The sequence below is a fragment of the Vespa crabro genome, chromosome 6 (assembly GCF_910589235.1).
Source record: "Vespa crabro chromosome 6, iyVesCrab1.2, whole genome shotgun sequence".
NCBI classification, from domain to species: domain Eukaryota; kingdom Metazoa; phylum Arthropoda; class Insecta; order Hymenoptera; family Vespidae; genus Vespa; species Vespa crabro.
In genome coordinates, this window is record NC_060960.1 from 11,215,792 (window position 1) to 11,227,944 (window position 12,153).

Here is a 12,153-nt window from a genome sequence, read left to right on the forward strand (position 1 = left end):
CAATCCTCCTCACGGTCTGTCGGTAAAGTCGAGTGAGAGAGCTTGGAAGCGTTCGGGTTAAGGTTATGTACTTTTATTGTTTCGTCAATTTATAATAGCTACTAATAATAATATTCTAATAATAAATATTCGTTACGAGCCGTTGAGATTCCTATTGAAATAAACGAATGCGAGGCATCTGTTGTGATTTTGTCTTAAGTAATTGTTAGTTTTCTGTTTAATCGAATTTAGATTAGTATTTGTATATACAGTTAGTATTTGTATTTAAAGGAAGAAAAACGTTCCTTGGAAAGCGTTAGTTTCTTTATCCGCTGACTGTAAAATTAATCAATATCTTCCTTTGAAAGCATCGTTATACTCTGATAAAATATGATACTCCTAAGAGGACTAACTTGTATCTTACTTAGGCGATATCCAATAACAAGAGTATCTAGTAATTCTTATTTTTGTTGTTATAACGTTGTATTTAATGTTAAACAATGTCAATGGTATTCTACGAAAAGGGATGTAACTAAGATAGATTCCAAGGATACTAGAAACAAAGTAAGCACGGATTTTGTGGAAGTAGGTAATTTATTTCAAGAATTTTCATCTTATTAGCTAACTCTGAAACTCTATTAACATTATATTAAATTTTTTGTTATATTCTAGTTAAGCAGAATACAATATCTGCCGGATACCTAGTAATTATAGCAGTGGGCATTACCCTTTCAATCTATATCGGTTATTCCATACTATACGAATTGTTTTCTAGCAATAGCCCGTACGGAATTTACAATAGAGCTTTGGATCGTTGTCAAAAGAATACAAAAGTTTTGGATGCTCTTGGAGAACCTATAAAAGTTTATGGCGAAGGAAGAAGAAGAAGAAATCATTTCAGGTAAGATAACACTAATTTTGTTAAAACTCTTACACAAATAGAAAGTATATGTATCAACTTATCGTAGTCATGGTTTCTACGAAAAAGATGGAATGAAATATTTGAGATTGAAATTCTATATGGAAGGGATAAGACGTAGAGGCACCGTATATGTGGAAGCAAAAGTAAGCATCATTTTTTTTATATGTTACCTCGTTCGTCGTTGCTTCGATCGGTGATCCATATAAAAGTAGAGATTCCGTTAATCATATAAATACAATTTATGTTTCAGAACGTGTCCGATAATTACGAATTTACATATATATATATGAAGCTGGATGATGTTCTTGGAAGTGTTCTTACAATAGAACATAATGAAGAGTAGGAATCAGCAGTGGCGACAAATGAACGTGGCTGCGTTAATTAATTGTTTACAAGTCTCGCGAATTTTTCAGAGAAAATGAATTGTACATATAGGAGGTATTATTTTATCCATAGAATAATACTCATATCGTATATGAGTGTTATTCCTTCATTATTCAAGATATATCGTAAATAATATATGTAATTATATATATATATAAAATGTGCTAATGTCACATACACGTGTTTTATCTAGAGAAGAAATGATTATTAAATTCTTATAAATATTTTAGGATTTATATTGCATTCCGTCGTTTAATCGTAACTCGATTAGAAGCTATATAATTCGAAGTACACGTCAACATACTTTTGTCCTCTTCGTACGAAGTTTTATCAAAAGAAAGATACTAAGAAGAGGCACGTGTATCCTACGAGCTCGTCAATAGTAATCTCTCAAAGTAAGAGCGAGTACACCGAGCGCGGGAGTTCTCTCTCACGCGCTTCTTTGCCAATACCAGTAGAATCGAACTGACAGTCGTGCATCCGTCGGCGAAGTACGAGCGACTCGTTACGCATACGCGATTAAGTATGAAAAAAATCCCACATCAACGGAGAAAATATTTCGTGATCGTCTTATAAAATAGGAATTTTAATTACGTCACAATTGACGGAGACTTTTTCTTCCTCTTTCAAACGTTCGCTTAAAACAAGTGCCGATTTAATTATTTTCTCGTATATATATATATATATATATATATATATATATATATATATCGAGGGTGAAAAGAAAATAAAGGAAGAGGATAAAAAAGAGATTCGCTTAAACAGTTGCGGATTACGATATCTCGTTCGTTGGTAAGGAATGAAACCAATTATCAATGTCCTTAAAGATCATTGATAGATATAACTACGTATAAAATCACGTAATCCTTCTGTAAGGAAATTTATCGGATCGAACGATTGATAAAGAACCGCGATGTTTTTCCCCCGCTCATTTTTTTTCTCTCGAAGAATCTCATATTAATCAGAATCAATAAAAGAGAAGCATAAAGCATCCTAGTCTTTCGCATATTTTTCATTAGGTTCGCTCAAAAAGGAATAGTAAAATATCGATAATATCAGGAAGAGGACTGATTATTGATAAATTAATAAAATTATCACGAACGATCGATAAACGAAATGAAGAAGTGTTGTTCCTGCTTTACGGGATTTAAGGCCGTCTTTCAACCTCAAGATAGCGGGACGGTTTTAAAACCGATATGCACCAAACCAGAATGCATGCCTCGACCACCGAATGCCTCCGAATCAGGTAACGATTAATTTACTCGTACGTATCATCAAGCGCTCTTTGATATTTACTCCTACGAGAATCGGTCGTGAGCTATTTCAAGGACAGATACGAGTTACGCATCTTCCTCGCAAAGGAAAACGATCAATGATAAAATAATTGAGATTCTCGATGAAACAAGGAAATAACATTGGTAAACATTCAAAGAGAATTACATTTAATATCGTCAGAACGTGCGAACGAGTCGTTGGATTATCTCCGATCGAGAATTACATCCATTAAGGCTCTTTCATCCTTTCATCGATGTACCAAATTTTATCGATAAGAGATCAGTGAGTTATCAAAATGGCTAGGGAGATATCGAGATATTTCATAATTTCAATTTTAACGGACTCTCCTTAGTAATGAATTTATTTTTACATCATTTCAAAATCCTTCGCGATAATGTATAAGCGCGTGTCATTAATATGGCATCACTAATAGAAAGAAAGAACGCCTTATGATTAGCCTAGAAATTATGCGGAAAATGATTTCACTTGCAGGGACACGCCTATTTTGCCTACGATTATTTCGATATGGTTATATACGCTTACTCCCATATCTCTCTCTCTCTCTCTCTCTCTCTCTCTCTCTCTCTCTCGTAGAATAATATTTGACCAACCTTATATCCTTTTTTCTTCGAATCGATCCATTCATCCGTCCGCAAAGTTCGAATTCGTTCGACAAAAGTTGGCCAAGGTAAAAACGCCTCGAGCGTTTACGCGCCTTTGGGAATATAATTCGCAAGTGCAACGAGCGACGGTGTTTACATTCTTCACGGGTGTGAGCGTTTTCTGGTCGATGATGTCATTGGACTCTTGCGACGATGCGATGATATTTAAATATCCGTTCGTGCTCAAAGATCCACGTCGCTCATTGATCACGTTTCTACGAAAATTATTTATATCCGAGTTTCGAGCTGATAGAGATCCGAAAGGACAACTTTTCTTTCGTATCGAACAATGTTCGAGCGATCGAGTAACGAGAGAGAGAGAGGGAGAGAGAGAAGGAGATTTCTTTCGGCTTAGCCATCCATAAATCGTTTATTTTAATCTCGCTTAACGGAGAAGTGACCTTGACACGAACCCTTGACACGTTCGGTCGACGTTTTTAGAGAGGATAAAAAAGATCTAGAAGAACGTACTTGGACTCGATTCGATTCGATTCGATTCGACTCGACTCGCAAAGGAAATGTAACATTTGTACAAACTTGTACGTTCGCAAAGGAATTCATACACGTTCATTATTTCTATTTGTTAGGCAGTTGAAAGCTCTTAGCCGTCTAAAAAAAGAATTTCGTTAAACCGCGGAGCGCGTTTATTTCCCGGGGCGCCATTCTCAGCCCGTCCCGTCGAACGGAGATAGATTTAACAATTTTCTAAAGCAAATACACGGATAATACGAGTTTAAACGTATAGAGAGGAGGCCGTGAAATAGTTTCTGGTTGCAAACGGCCAAGAGTCGATCCATCTCTCACGTAATCGGCTGCCAGCGCCTGATTTGAATTATTAAAGGCGCCTTCTCGACGCGCGTGCAATCACTCGATCGGGTTGATCTCGTTTCGAGTCGTACAGATGCGTACCTCCGAGAATTCGATCGTAATCGTCCACTTTGGCAAGTTCGAGTCAGAGAACTCGGTTCTTCGAAACCATAGCTAGGAGTGATTCATAACTCGAGTCTCTCTCTCTCTCTCTCTCTCTCTCTCTCTCTCTCTCTCTCTCTCTCTCTCTCTCTCTCTCTCGTTAAAATACGTAACAAGTTTTTTCGTCGCGCTTCATTACTCTCTTCTCTCCTGCATTTTCGTCATAATCCATACCTTGCACCTTTTCGTTAGTCGGGATGGATCCGATAAATATCGATAGACAGCAACGAGAAATCTTCATAGCTCGTGTATTTTTGCATACCTATAAATACGATTGCATAAAAATATACGGAAGTAGTAGAGTACGTCATCGGCGTATTATGAGTCAAGCATTGTAGTCCGTCCAAAATTAAATAGAATTGCCTTCGTAAGCGACAAGTAAAAACACTTAAGAGATCGTTAAACGGGGTGTCTCTAGATCGCTTTAACAAACTACATAATAGGCTTGGTGGAGTAATCGAGGTGACACGCTCGATCGTCGGAAATATGCGTCATTGACCCACTTGTCACAGATATCTATCGATGATCGGAAGAAATCATAACGCGCAAATCCTTTCTCGATTAAGGATTCGATAAATAAACGGTTAGATTAGTATAGGCGTTTTCTTCGTCGAAAAATAGACGCTCGTCGAGGTGATCGACAAATTTTTCAAACGACACGACGCAGAACGGAACAGAGCTTTCCGATATGGAGAAAAATATAGCCGATCATTTTCGAAAGCGACTTGAAAATGATCGGCAGAACGATACCTATATGTCTATAGCTATACGTTTCGAGTTTATTACCGAAGCTCTTTATTAGCTTCGTTTGACGACTCATTTAACGATCTCTCGTTGGCAATCGATCTTGGCTGGCACGCTCGTTAATTACCCGCTATAAGGAAGCAGGCTCGTATCGAGGATCGAAATCGAAAGTCTTTCTCTCTCTCTCTCTCACTCGCTACCTTCGTGATTCCTTTTCGACCGTATCTCGGCTATTCATCCGGCGAATGAGATTCCTTGGAAATTGATCGCGATCTGTAGAAATGGGTACTCGAGTGATATCACTTTTCGCAGATCGGTAAATCGTATATAGTTCCGCGATAGATCGCGTAGATCGCATAAAACGATAATTAATGGGAGGTACAAAGTGGGGAGATACGATCCATCGAAGGATAGAGGAGCGAGCGACCATGTATGGTCGCGTGCACCATGCACGTGCCTCGCACTTCTCCTCCGACTTGAAATGAAACAGTTGCGAATACTGACTTTCAGTGCATCTGCGGATCTACTGGAGGACTTTACCGTACCGGCTCCACCGAGCGTCGCGTTACGTCGGTAATCCATATGGATTCGGTTAGGCGCATCTTTACGAGACGTCTACCATCCGAACCGATTCCCAATCGTCGCAGAATGTTTTACAGATTTTACGATCGTTACCGTATATTCAACGATCGACACTTCAGACCGTTTCCCTTTAGATTTCATTGTGAGTGCGTTAAACGCGCCGTCTACGCGCAACCCTCTAATCTTCTTCGATATTTTTCTTTTATTTTTTAGGGGAACATTTTAACGTGCCGATCTTGACGATTCGTCACGTCGATCCTTGCATAGAAGAGAATGGAAACGATCACAAAACTTTGAGATACGAACTGATGACGCGCCACGGGGACGAAGCGAGACTCGTCGTCAGGCGCGGTCAACCCTTTTACTTGCATTTGACATTATCGAGGGACTACGATCCTAGCATAGACGGTATTTCTCTAATTTTTACCGTAGACGGTGTGGAACAGCCTCAATACGGTCATGGGACCCTCGTCGCTACTCCCGTTCTCGAGCCAGGAGAATATTCCGAAGCTTCCTGGCAAACCACCATCGACGCGATAGAGCCGGCCTTTATACGGCTTAAGGTACACGATGGAACGATAACTATTTCAGCGGTCCCACGTATCCTCCTTGACAACGTTATTTTCATAGATCACACCTTCGCCGAAAGCCATCGTTGGCAAATGGAAGATGGATATCGATACTAAAAATAGAGAATCGGAAGGTGCGGTGAGCTACACGATGGACCATCCCTTTTACATTATTTTCAATCCGTGGTGCGAAGGTACGTCGACATTTCTTTTTTCGCGAGATCATTGGTTTGTTATTTCTTCGGGTTCTTGTAGACGATACGGTTTACATGGAGGACGAAGCACGAAAACAAGAGTACGTTATGGCCGACGACGGTTTGATATGGCGCGGTAGTTACAATCGTTTGAGACCAACCGTATGGAAATACTCGCAATTCGAACGCGATATATTGGATTGCGCTTTGCATCTTGTGATAAACGTCGGAAAGGTTCGAATTAACGGACGAAACGATCCCGTCGTAGTGTCTCGCATTCTATCGGCAGCTGTGAGTATGAAGTTAATCATTAACGTTAATTTTCTAATGCCTTCGTACGGGCAGGCACAAACATTGCCTATCGCAGGGGCGACCATTCGTTCGTTAAAAGGATAAAAGTGGTACGCGGGAATAGGAAGGAATTTTATAGCACGATTTTTTCATGCCATCTTATTGGCCTTAGGTAAATTCGCCGGATGATAACGGAGCCGTGATGGGTAATTGGTCGGACGATTACGAGGGTGGAACGCCACCGACGAAATGGATGGGCTCGCAAAAGATCCTTCAGCAGTATTACAAGACGAAGAAGCCCGTTAAATATGGCCAGTGTTGGGTATTTTCCGGAGTATTAGCCACCGTTTGCCGTACTCTTGGTATACCCTGCCGAGTGGTAACCAATTATTCCAGCGCCCACGACACTCAGAGTAGCTTGACGGTCGATTATTTCGTCGACGCGGAGGGCAAAATTATGGAGGAACTTAACAGCGACTCGATATGGTAATGAGAACGTAAAACGCCATCGCGGCCTATACTTACCACCCAGCTCCCTATAATTAATCTCTGGAGGGATTCGCTGTTAAAAAGTGTCTGACGCCTCCTCGAACAGGAACTTTCACGTCTGGAACGAGGTATGGATGAAGCGTTTGGACTTATCTCCCGATTGCGACGGTTGGCAAGCTATCGACGCGACTCCTCAGGAATTGAGCGAGAACGGTTACCGTTGCGGCCCGGCATCCGTGGCTGCCGTAAAGAACGGCGAGGTCTTACGTCCTTACGACAATGCCTTCTTATTCGCCGAGGTCAATGCCGATAAAATATTTTGGCGATACAACGGTCCGACTCAGCCTTTGAAGTTGATACGAAAGGACATTTATGGGTGAGAGCTTGACCGGCTGAACGAATTTAATCGTATAACGTGGAATTTCTTTTCCTCATTTCTTATTCATTTGCTCGCATAGAATCGGTCAGCTGATAAGTACGAAGGCGGTTGGTCGGTGGTCCAGGGAAGATATCACGCACACCTACAAATATCCTGAAAGTAAGTTTGCCACGTCTAACCGTTCATTGTCTCCGAGGTAAACGTCGATGTTTCTTACAGAATCGGACGAAGAACGGGCTGCCATGATCAAGGCGTTGCGCCAGAGCGAATCGCTCTTTAGTCGTTACTATCTCAACGAGGAGTTCAATGACATCATGTTCACTTTCGAACTTCGCGACGATATTATAATAGGACAACCGTTCAGGTAGGTAAATAGGATCGATCAGGGGAGTTTTACAAGATCGATATATTCGGTTCGAAGGTATTACCCGTATTATACTTCTTCAGCGTCGTCCTTTTGATCAAGAACCGAAGTCCTTACCAACAATACGAGGTGTCGATTTTATTGAGGGTCGAAACGGTTCTTTATACCGGTCGCGTTGGTAATCCGGTAAAGAAAGCGCAGATCGAACGTTTGGTCAAACCTGGTGTCCTCGAAGACGTACGCATGGATGTCTCCTGGGAAGAATATGGTCCACGACTTTTGGATCAATGTGCCTTCAATATCGCTTGTCTGGCTACGGTAAAAGATACCAACTTTGAGTATTTCGCCCAGGATGATTTTCGCGTGAGAAAGCCAGACATAAAGATCGAGGTAATTATCAACGCGCACCCTGTACGTAACCGTACAAGTAAATAGCTAGCTATTTTTATACTCATTGAATATTCGATTGAAAATAATTTTCGTTTAATGAAACAGTTGTTGGACGAACCGATAGTAGGCGAGACGCTCAATGCAACGGCAAGGTTCAGAAATCCATTGCCGATACAGCTGAGAAAGGGAAGATTTTTGATCGAAGGGCCTGGCTTGGAGCAGCAATTGAAAATAAAATTATCCGAGCCCGTAGAAGTCGATGCCGATGCGGAATGTTCGTTCTCCATGACGCCAAAGCAGGAAGGAAGGGCAACGATCGCCGCTAAATTCTATTCTAAGGAGCTGGAGGACGTTGATGGATTCGTCAACTTCATGGTAAAGTCTACGAAGGAGCCTCTGGCCAACGACGATTGATGCCACTCGAAATCTTTAGGAAATGTTCTTAGGTCTTTGATTCGATTACGAAATAATACAACCTATTTTCTGTTCGATATAAAAATACACGGTATATATTTAATTTTACAAGCCAAAATCACATATTTTTGAATACGTATCGATATTTACAAAACATTTATATATCTTCTTTACACGTATACGAAAAACTATATATATATATATGTATTATAGAAATATATTTTTGACAAATTTTTACACTTGTACACACAGAAATCACATTGTTGGGATCTAACTCATTCGTTGTCCTCTACAAGAAAAAAAAAAAAAAAAACCTTTCGGAGAGTTACCTTTTTCCTCCGTTCATCGTTCTTCGTTCTTCATTCGCAGAACCTCGCAATGAAGGATCTCCTACCGGTAGGTAATAAAAATTTTAATAGGACAAATATATTAGAAAGACGAGTAGACGTGGGTGACTTTCGAGTGGAATGGTATGAATTGATAGTCGTCAATTAGGCTTCATTCTCGAACGCGGAGCATAATTATTTGGAAGAGAAAGGAGGCCAAAAAAGGAAGGATGACGATACGCGCGATCCTGATGCAAACGATGTATCATCATCCGAGAAAATTAATGTTGAAATATGGCCGTTTGTGAATGATAGGTGATGTAGGAGGCTAAGCGATATATCGGTACTAGAAAGGGAGACACATATATCAGTGTGCCCGAAGCGAGAAAGGGAGAACGAGTTATTGCGAGATATCGATTAATGAATGCCGGTGCAAAATCATAAGGTGGCGAAAATAGCGGGGCAAATTGGACAGAGAGTTGAAGGGAAGACTGATGAAAGACATCGACAAGGGCGTTGTAGGTAGAATCGGACGAACAAGTATATACCTCTAGCTTTTCTCTCTTCGAGTACCGATCGAGCGTACGTACGTTCGTTCGTTCGCACGAACTTTCGCTGCTTTCTTTCGAGAGATTTCGTATTTTCATGAAATACCGTCTTATCTTCGGTCAGTATATCCGTCGAACGAATAGAATATCGCTGGGAGATTGGTGTAACGGACGAGAGAAAAAGAAAGAGACAAAGAGAAAGGAAACAGAAGGGCAAACAGTGAGATATGTCTACGAAGGTAAGCGTGACGTGTGATGGACGTGTAGCGGCCCCTGTCTGCGGGGTTCTCGAAGAAGAGGAGCCAATGGAGGAACTCGTGGAGGACCCATACGGGGGGGTTCATTTGGGTTCAACGTGATTCTGGACTCGGCACCATGCTACGCGCCATGCATCAACACCCAAGATCCATCCCATTATGTATATCTCATCAAAATAACAAACACGCCTTCCACTGTTAAACCAACATTCCTTTGTTGCCATCGAAAAGCCGGTATCCATCAGAATTGCCAGGGAAGATGCGTCAGTGACGTATGCCCCTTGGAAGTGAAAAAGAGAGAAAGAGAGACGCAACCCCAGCGGGATGTCGTGCGTGGTAGGGGGCAAGAATTCGAAATTTCTCGTGAAATGTTATTAATGCCAAGGATCAACGACGATACGCGCGATCAAAGAGCGTCCTCCTTTTTTAGATCTTTATCTAGCTCTTCCTTCTCGTCGTAATGAAAAATTGACCGTAACAGCGACGATTATTCCAAACAATTATACACCTACTTGTTTCCAATAAACATTTTTAATATTATACAAATAAATATTTTATCTCAATGGCTAACACTTTCGTTCGTTTCGGTAGCTAGTTTTATCGGAGCTTGGTAGATGGCACCGCGATTCTCTCTCGGAGAAGTATCAGCGCCGTAAGCAAAATAGGGCGACATCATTTCAAAAAAGTTTTAATCGATCGAGGTATTAATCGATTTCTCGATTCGTACTTTCAAAGAATTATTATTCGCAAGAAATATTTGTCGAAAATAATTAACACGCTTTCTATGTCGACGCGGTAGACAGATTACCACCTGTCGAGTCAGCTTGCAACGAAGACCACCGAGAAAGACCTAATCGTTTCGACAAAGAAGAAAAAAGGAAGAAAAAAGAAGAGAAAAAAAAGAAAAAGGGAAAAAAAGGAAAGAACGTTTAATTTTGCGGTTCGTCGGCGCTTCTTCCACCAATAAAGAAACAAATTACTTCCTTATTAGATGGCATACATTTTATGAAAATTATAGTCGGCACATAATGGTCTTCGTTCCCATAAAAATTGGCCCAATTTAGGTGACAAGCGATTAGGACACGCGAAGTTAAGCTAAAGGTATAGATATACCAAGTAAGTAGTAGTTTTGTCTTTCCTTCTCTCCCTCTCCCAGCCGCTCTCTCCCTCTCTCTCTCTCTCTCTCTCTCTCTCTCTCTTTATCCCCTCTTCCTTTTTGGTCACGCCAAACGTTGTTTGTCGGCAATTTTCGAATGTTTATCTCCTCTCTTTCATCGTACCGCGAGAAAAGCGCTCGATCTTTCCTTTTCACCGATGTTTTCACCTTCTCTATTACTTTCTCAGCCAACTGTGGAATAGCGTCATATTTTCTTTTCTTCTCGTCGACTTTTGACGTACCGTTGCGGTTTGAAGCACAGTCGGTGTTCGTAAAAGAGATCACAGCAGCAGTCGAACGAGTACGGTAGCGACCGCGAGAGAGCCCATTGTTTCTCGAAGAAAGAGAGATCGGTTACCCCGGAGCTTCGAGAATATCATTCTTGTCTCGTTACACGAATGTTTGCGCGACAGCCTATTATTTTGACCGATCATAACCATAATCTCGGTTGGAATAATGGGGGAGCCGTTCGAGCAAAGAGGAGGAAGATGGCTGTGACACAATGCCCATAAAAGAGGAAGAGAAAAAAATTGTCGGTCTTTGAAAGTTGGAGCAGGAGATAAACGAGAGCGGAGCACCTTAATCCGTATTCGCTAAAATACGATCGGGTTTTGGTAGGGTACGATTTAAAGAGAGAGAGAGAAAGAAGGAGAGGTATCTATCGAAGATCGAAACTTTGTGAAAACTCGAAACTCGATCGGTAGACTTTCGTCGAGGATGTCGATGAAACGGCAGGAGGAAAAGGAAAGTCCATTCGTCCGGTTGTTGGCGCCGCCGCGCCGTAGAGAGGTTCGAGAGCGAACCCCATTACCGAGAAGATTATGGTAAAGCGAGTACCAGTGGCAGCGTCAGGGCAAGAAGGGCAGGGCCGCGCCGTAATTAGGGCGTCGCAAAGAGGGAGAAACGATGGCTCGCCCGAGGACACGCAAGTAGTAGTAGTAGTAGTAGTAGAGCTATAGTGGTAGTATAGTAGTTGTTGTGGTGGTGGTGGTGGCGGCGGCGATGGTGGTGGTGGTGGTGGTGGTAGAAGGAAGAGCGAGTTTACACAAGGGGAAAGAGAGAAAGGATTTTCCACGGGCGCGCCTCGTTCGGCAAGCCGGGAGAAAGCCGATATTTCGACGTGCGTTTGGGTAAACGTTGCTAGTATTACGTATATCTACCTACAACCTTTCATCTACATGCCTAGCCAGCTAACGCCTCTATATACACGAATCCATGGAGATAGGTACCTATAGAAGTATTGGCTACATAATAGAGGC

At 41.6% G+C, this 12,153-nt stretch overlaps 2 protein-coding genes across 6 annotated transcripts; both read left to right on the plus strand.

The window, feature by feature from the left end:
- Positions 1-1,656, plus strand: LOC124424995 (mitochondrial import inner membrane translocase subunit Tim21). Of its 4 annotated transcripts, none has more exons than XM_046964712.1 (5): positions 1-543; positions 652-683; positions 755-880; positions 948-1,044; positions 1,152-1,509. In XM_046964712.1, the coding sequence occupies exons 1-5, from the start codon at positions 370-372 to the stop codon at positions 1,242-1,244; spliced, it is 522 nt and encodes a 173-aa protein (XP_046820668.1). In that variant the 5' UTR covers positions 1-369; the 3' UTR covers positions 1,245-1,509. The 4 variants fall into 4 exon arrangements, 3 of the variants coding, with proteins under 3 accessions (XP_046820668.1, XP_046820667.1, XP_046820666.1); XM_046964711.1 differs by having other exon boundaries at positions 8-564; XR_006942402.1 differs by adding an exon at positions 1,516-1,656 and having other exon boundaries at positions 19-568; positions 652-880; positions 1,152-1,339.
- A 315-nt stretch (positions 1,657-1,971) lies between these two features.
- On the plus strand, positions 1,972-8,873 carry LOC124424991 (annulin). Of its 2 annotated transcripts, XM_046964702.1 has the most exons (11): positions 1,972-2,077; positions 2,305-2,531; positions 5,731-6,080; positions 6,148-6,280; positions 6,342-6,571; positions 6,744-7,057; positions 7,167-7,436; positions 7,519-7,598; positions 7,659-7,803; positions 7,887-8,193; positions 8,299-8,873. In XM_046964702.1, the coding sequence occupies exons 2-11, from the start codon at positions 2,402-2,404 to the stop codon at positions 8,605-8,607; spliced, it is 2,268 nt and encodes a 755-aa protein (XP_046820658.1). In that variant the 5' UTR covers positions 1,972-2,077; positions 2,305-2,401; the 3' UTR covers positions 8,608-8,873. The 2 variants fall into 2 exon arrangements, with proteins under 2 accessions (XP_046820658.1, XP_046820657.1); XM_046964701.1 differs by lacking the exons at positions 1,972-2,077; positions 2,305-2,531 and adding an exon at positions 5,391-5,659 and having other exon boundaries at positions 8,299-8,872.
- Positions 8,874-12,153: the final 3,280 nt, after the last annotated feature.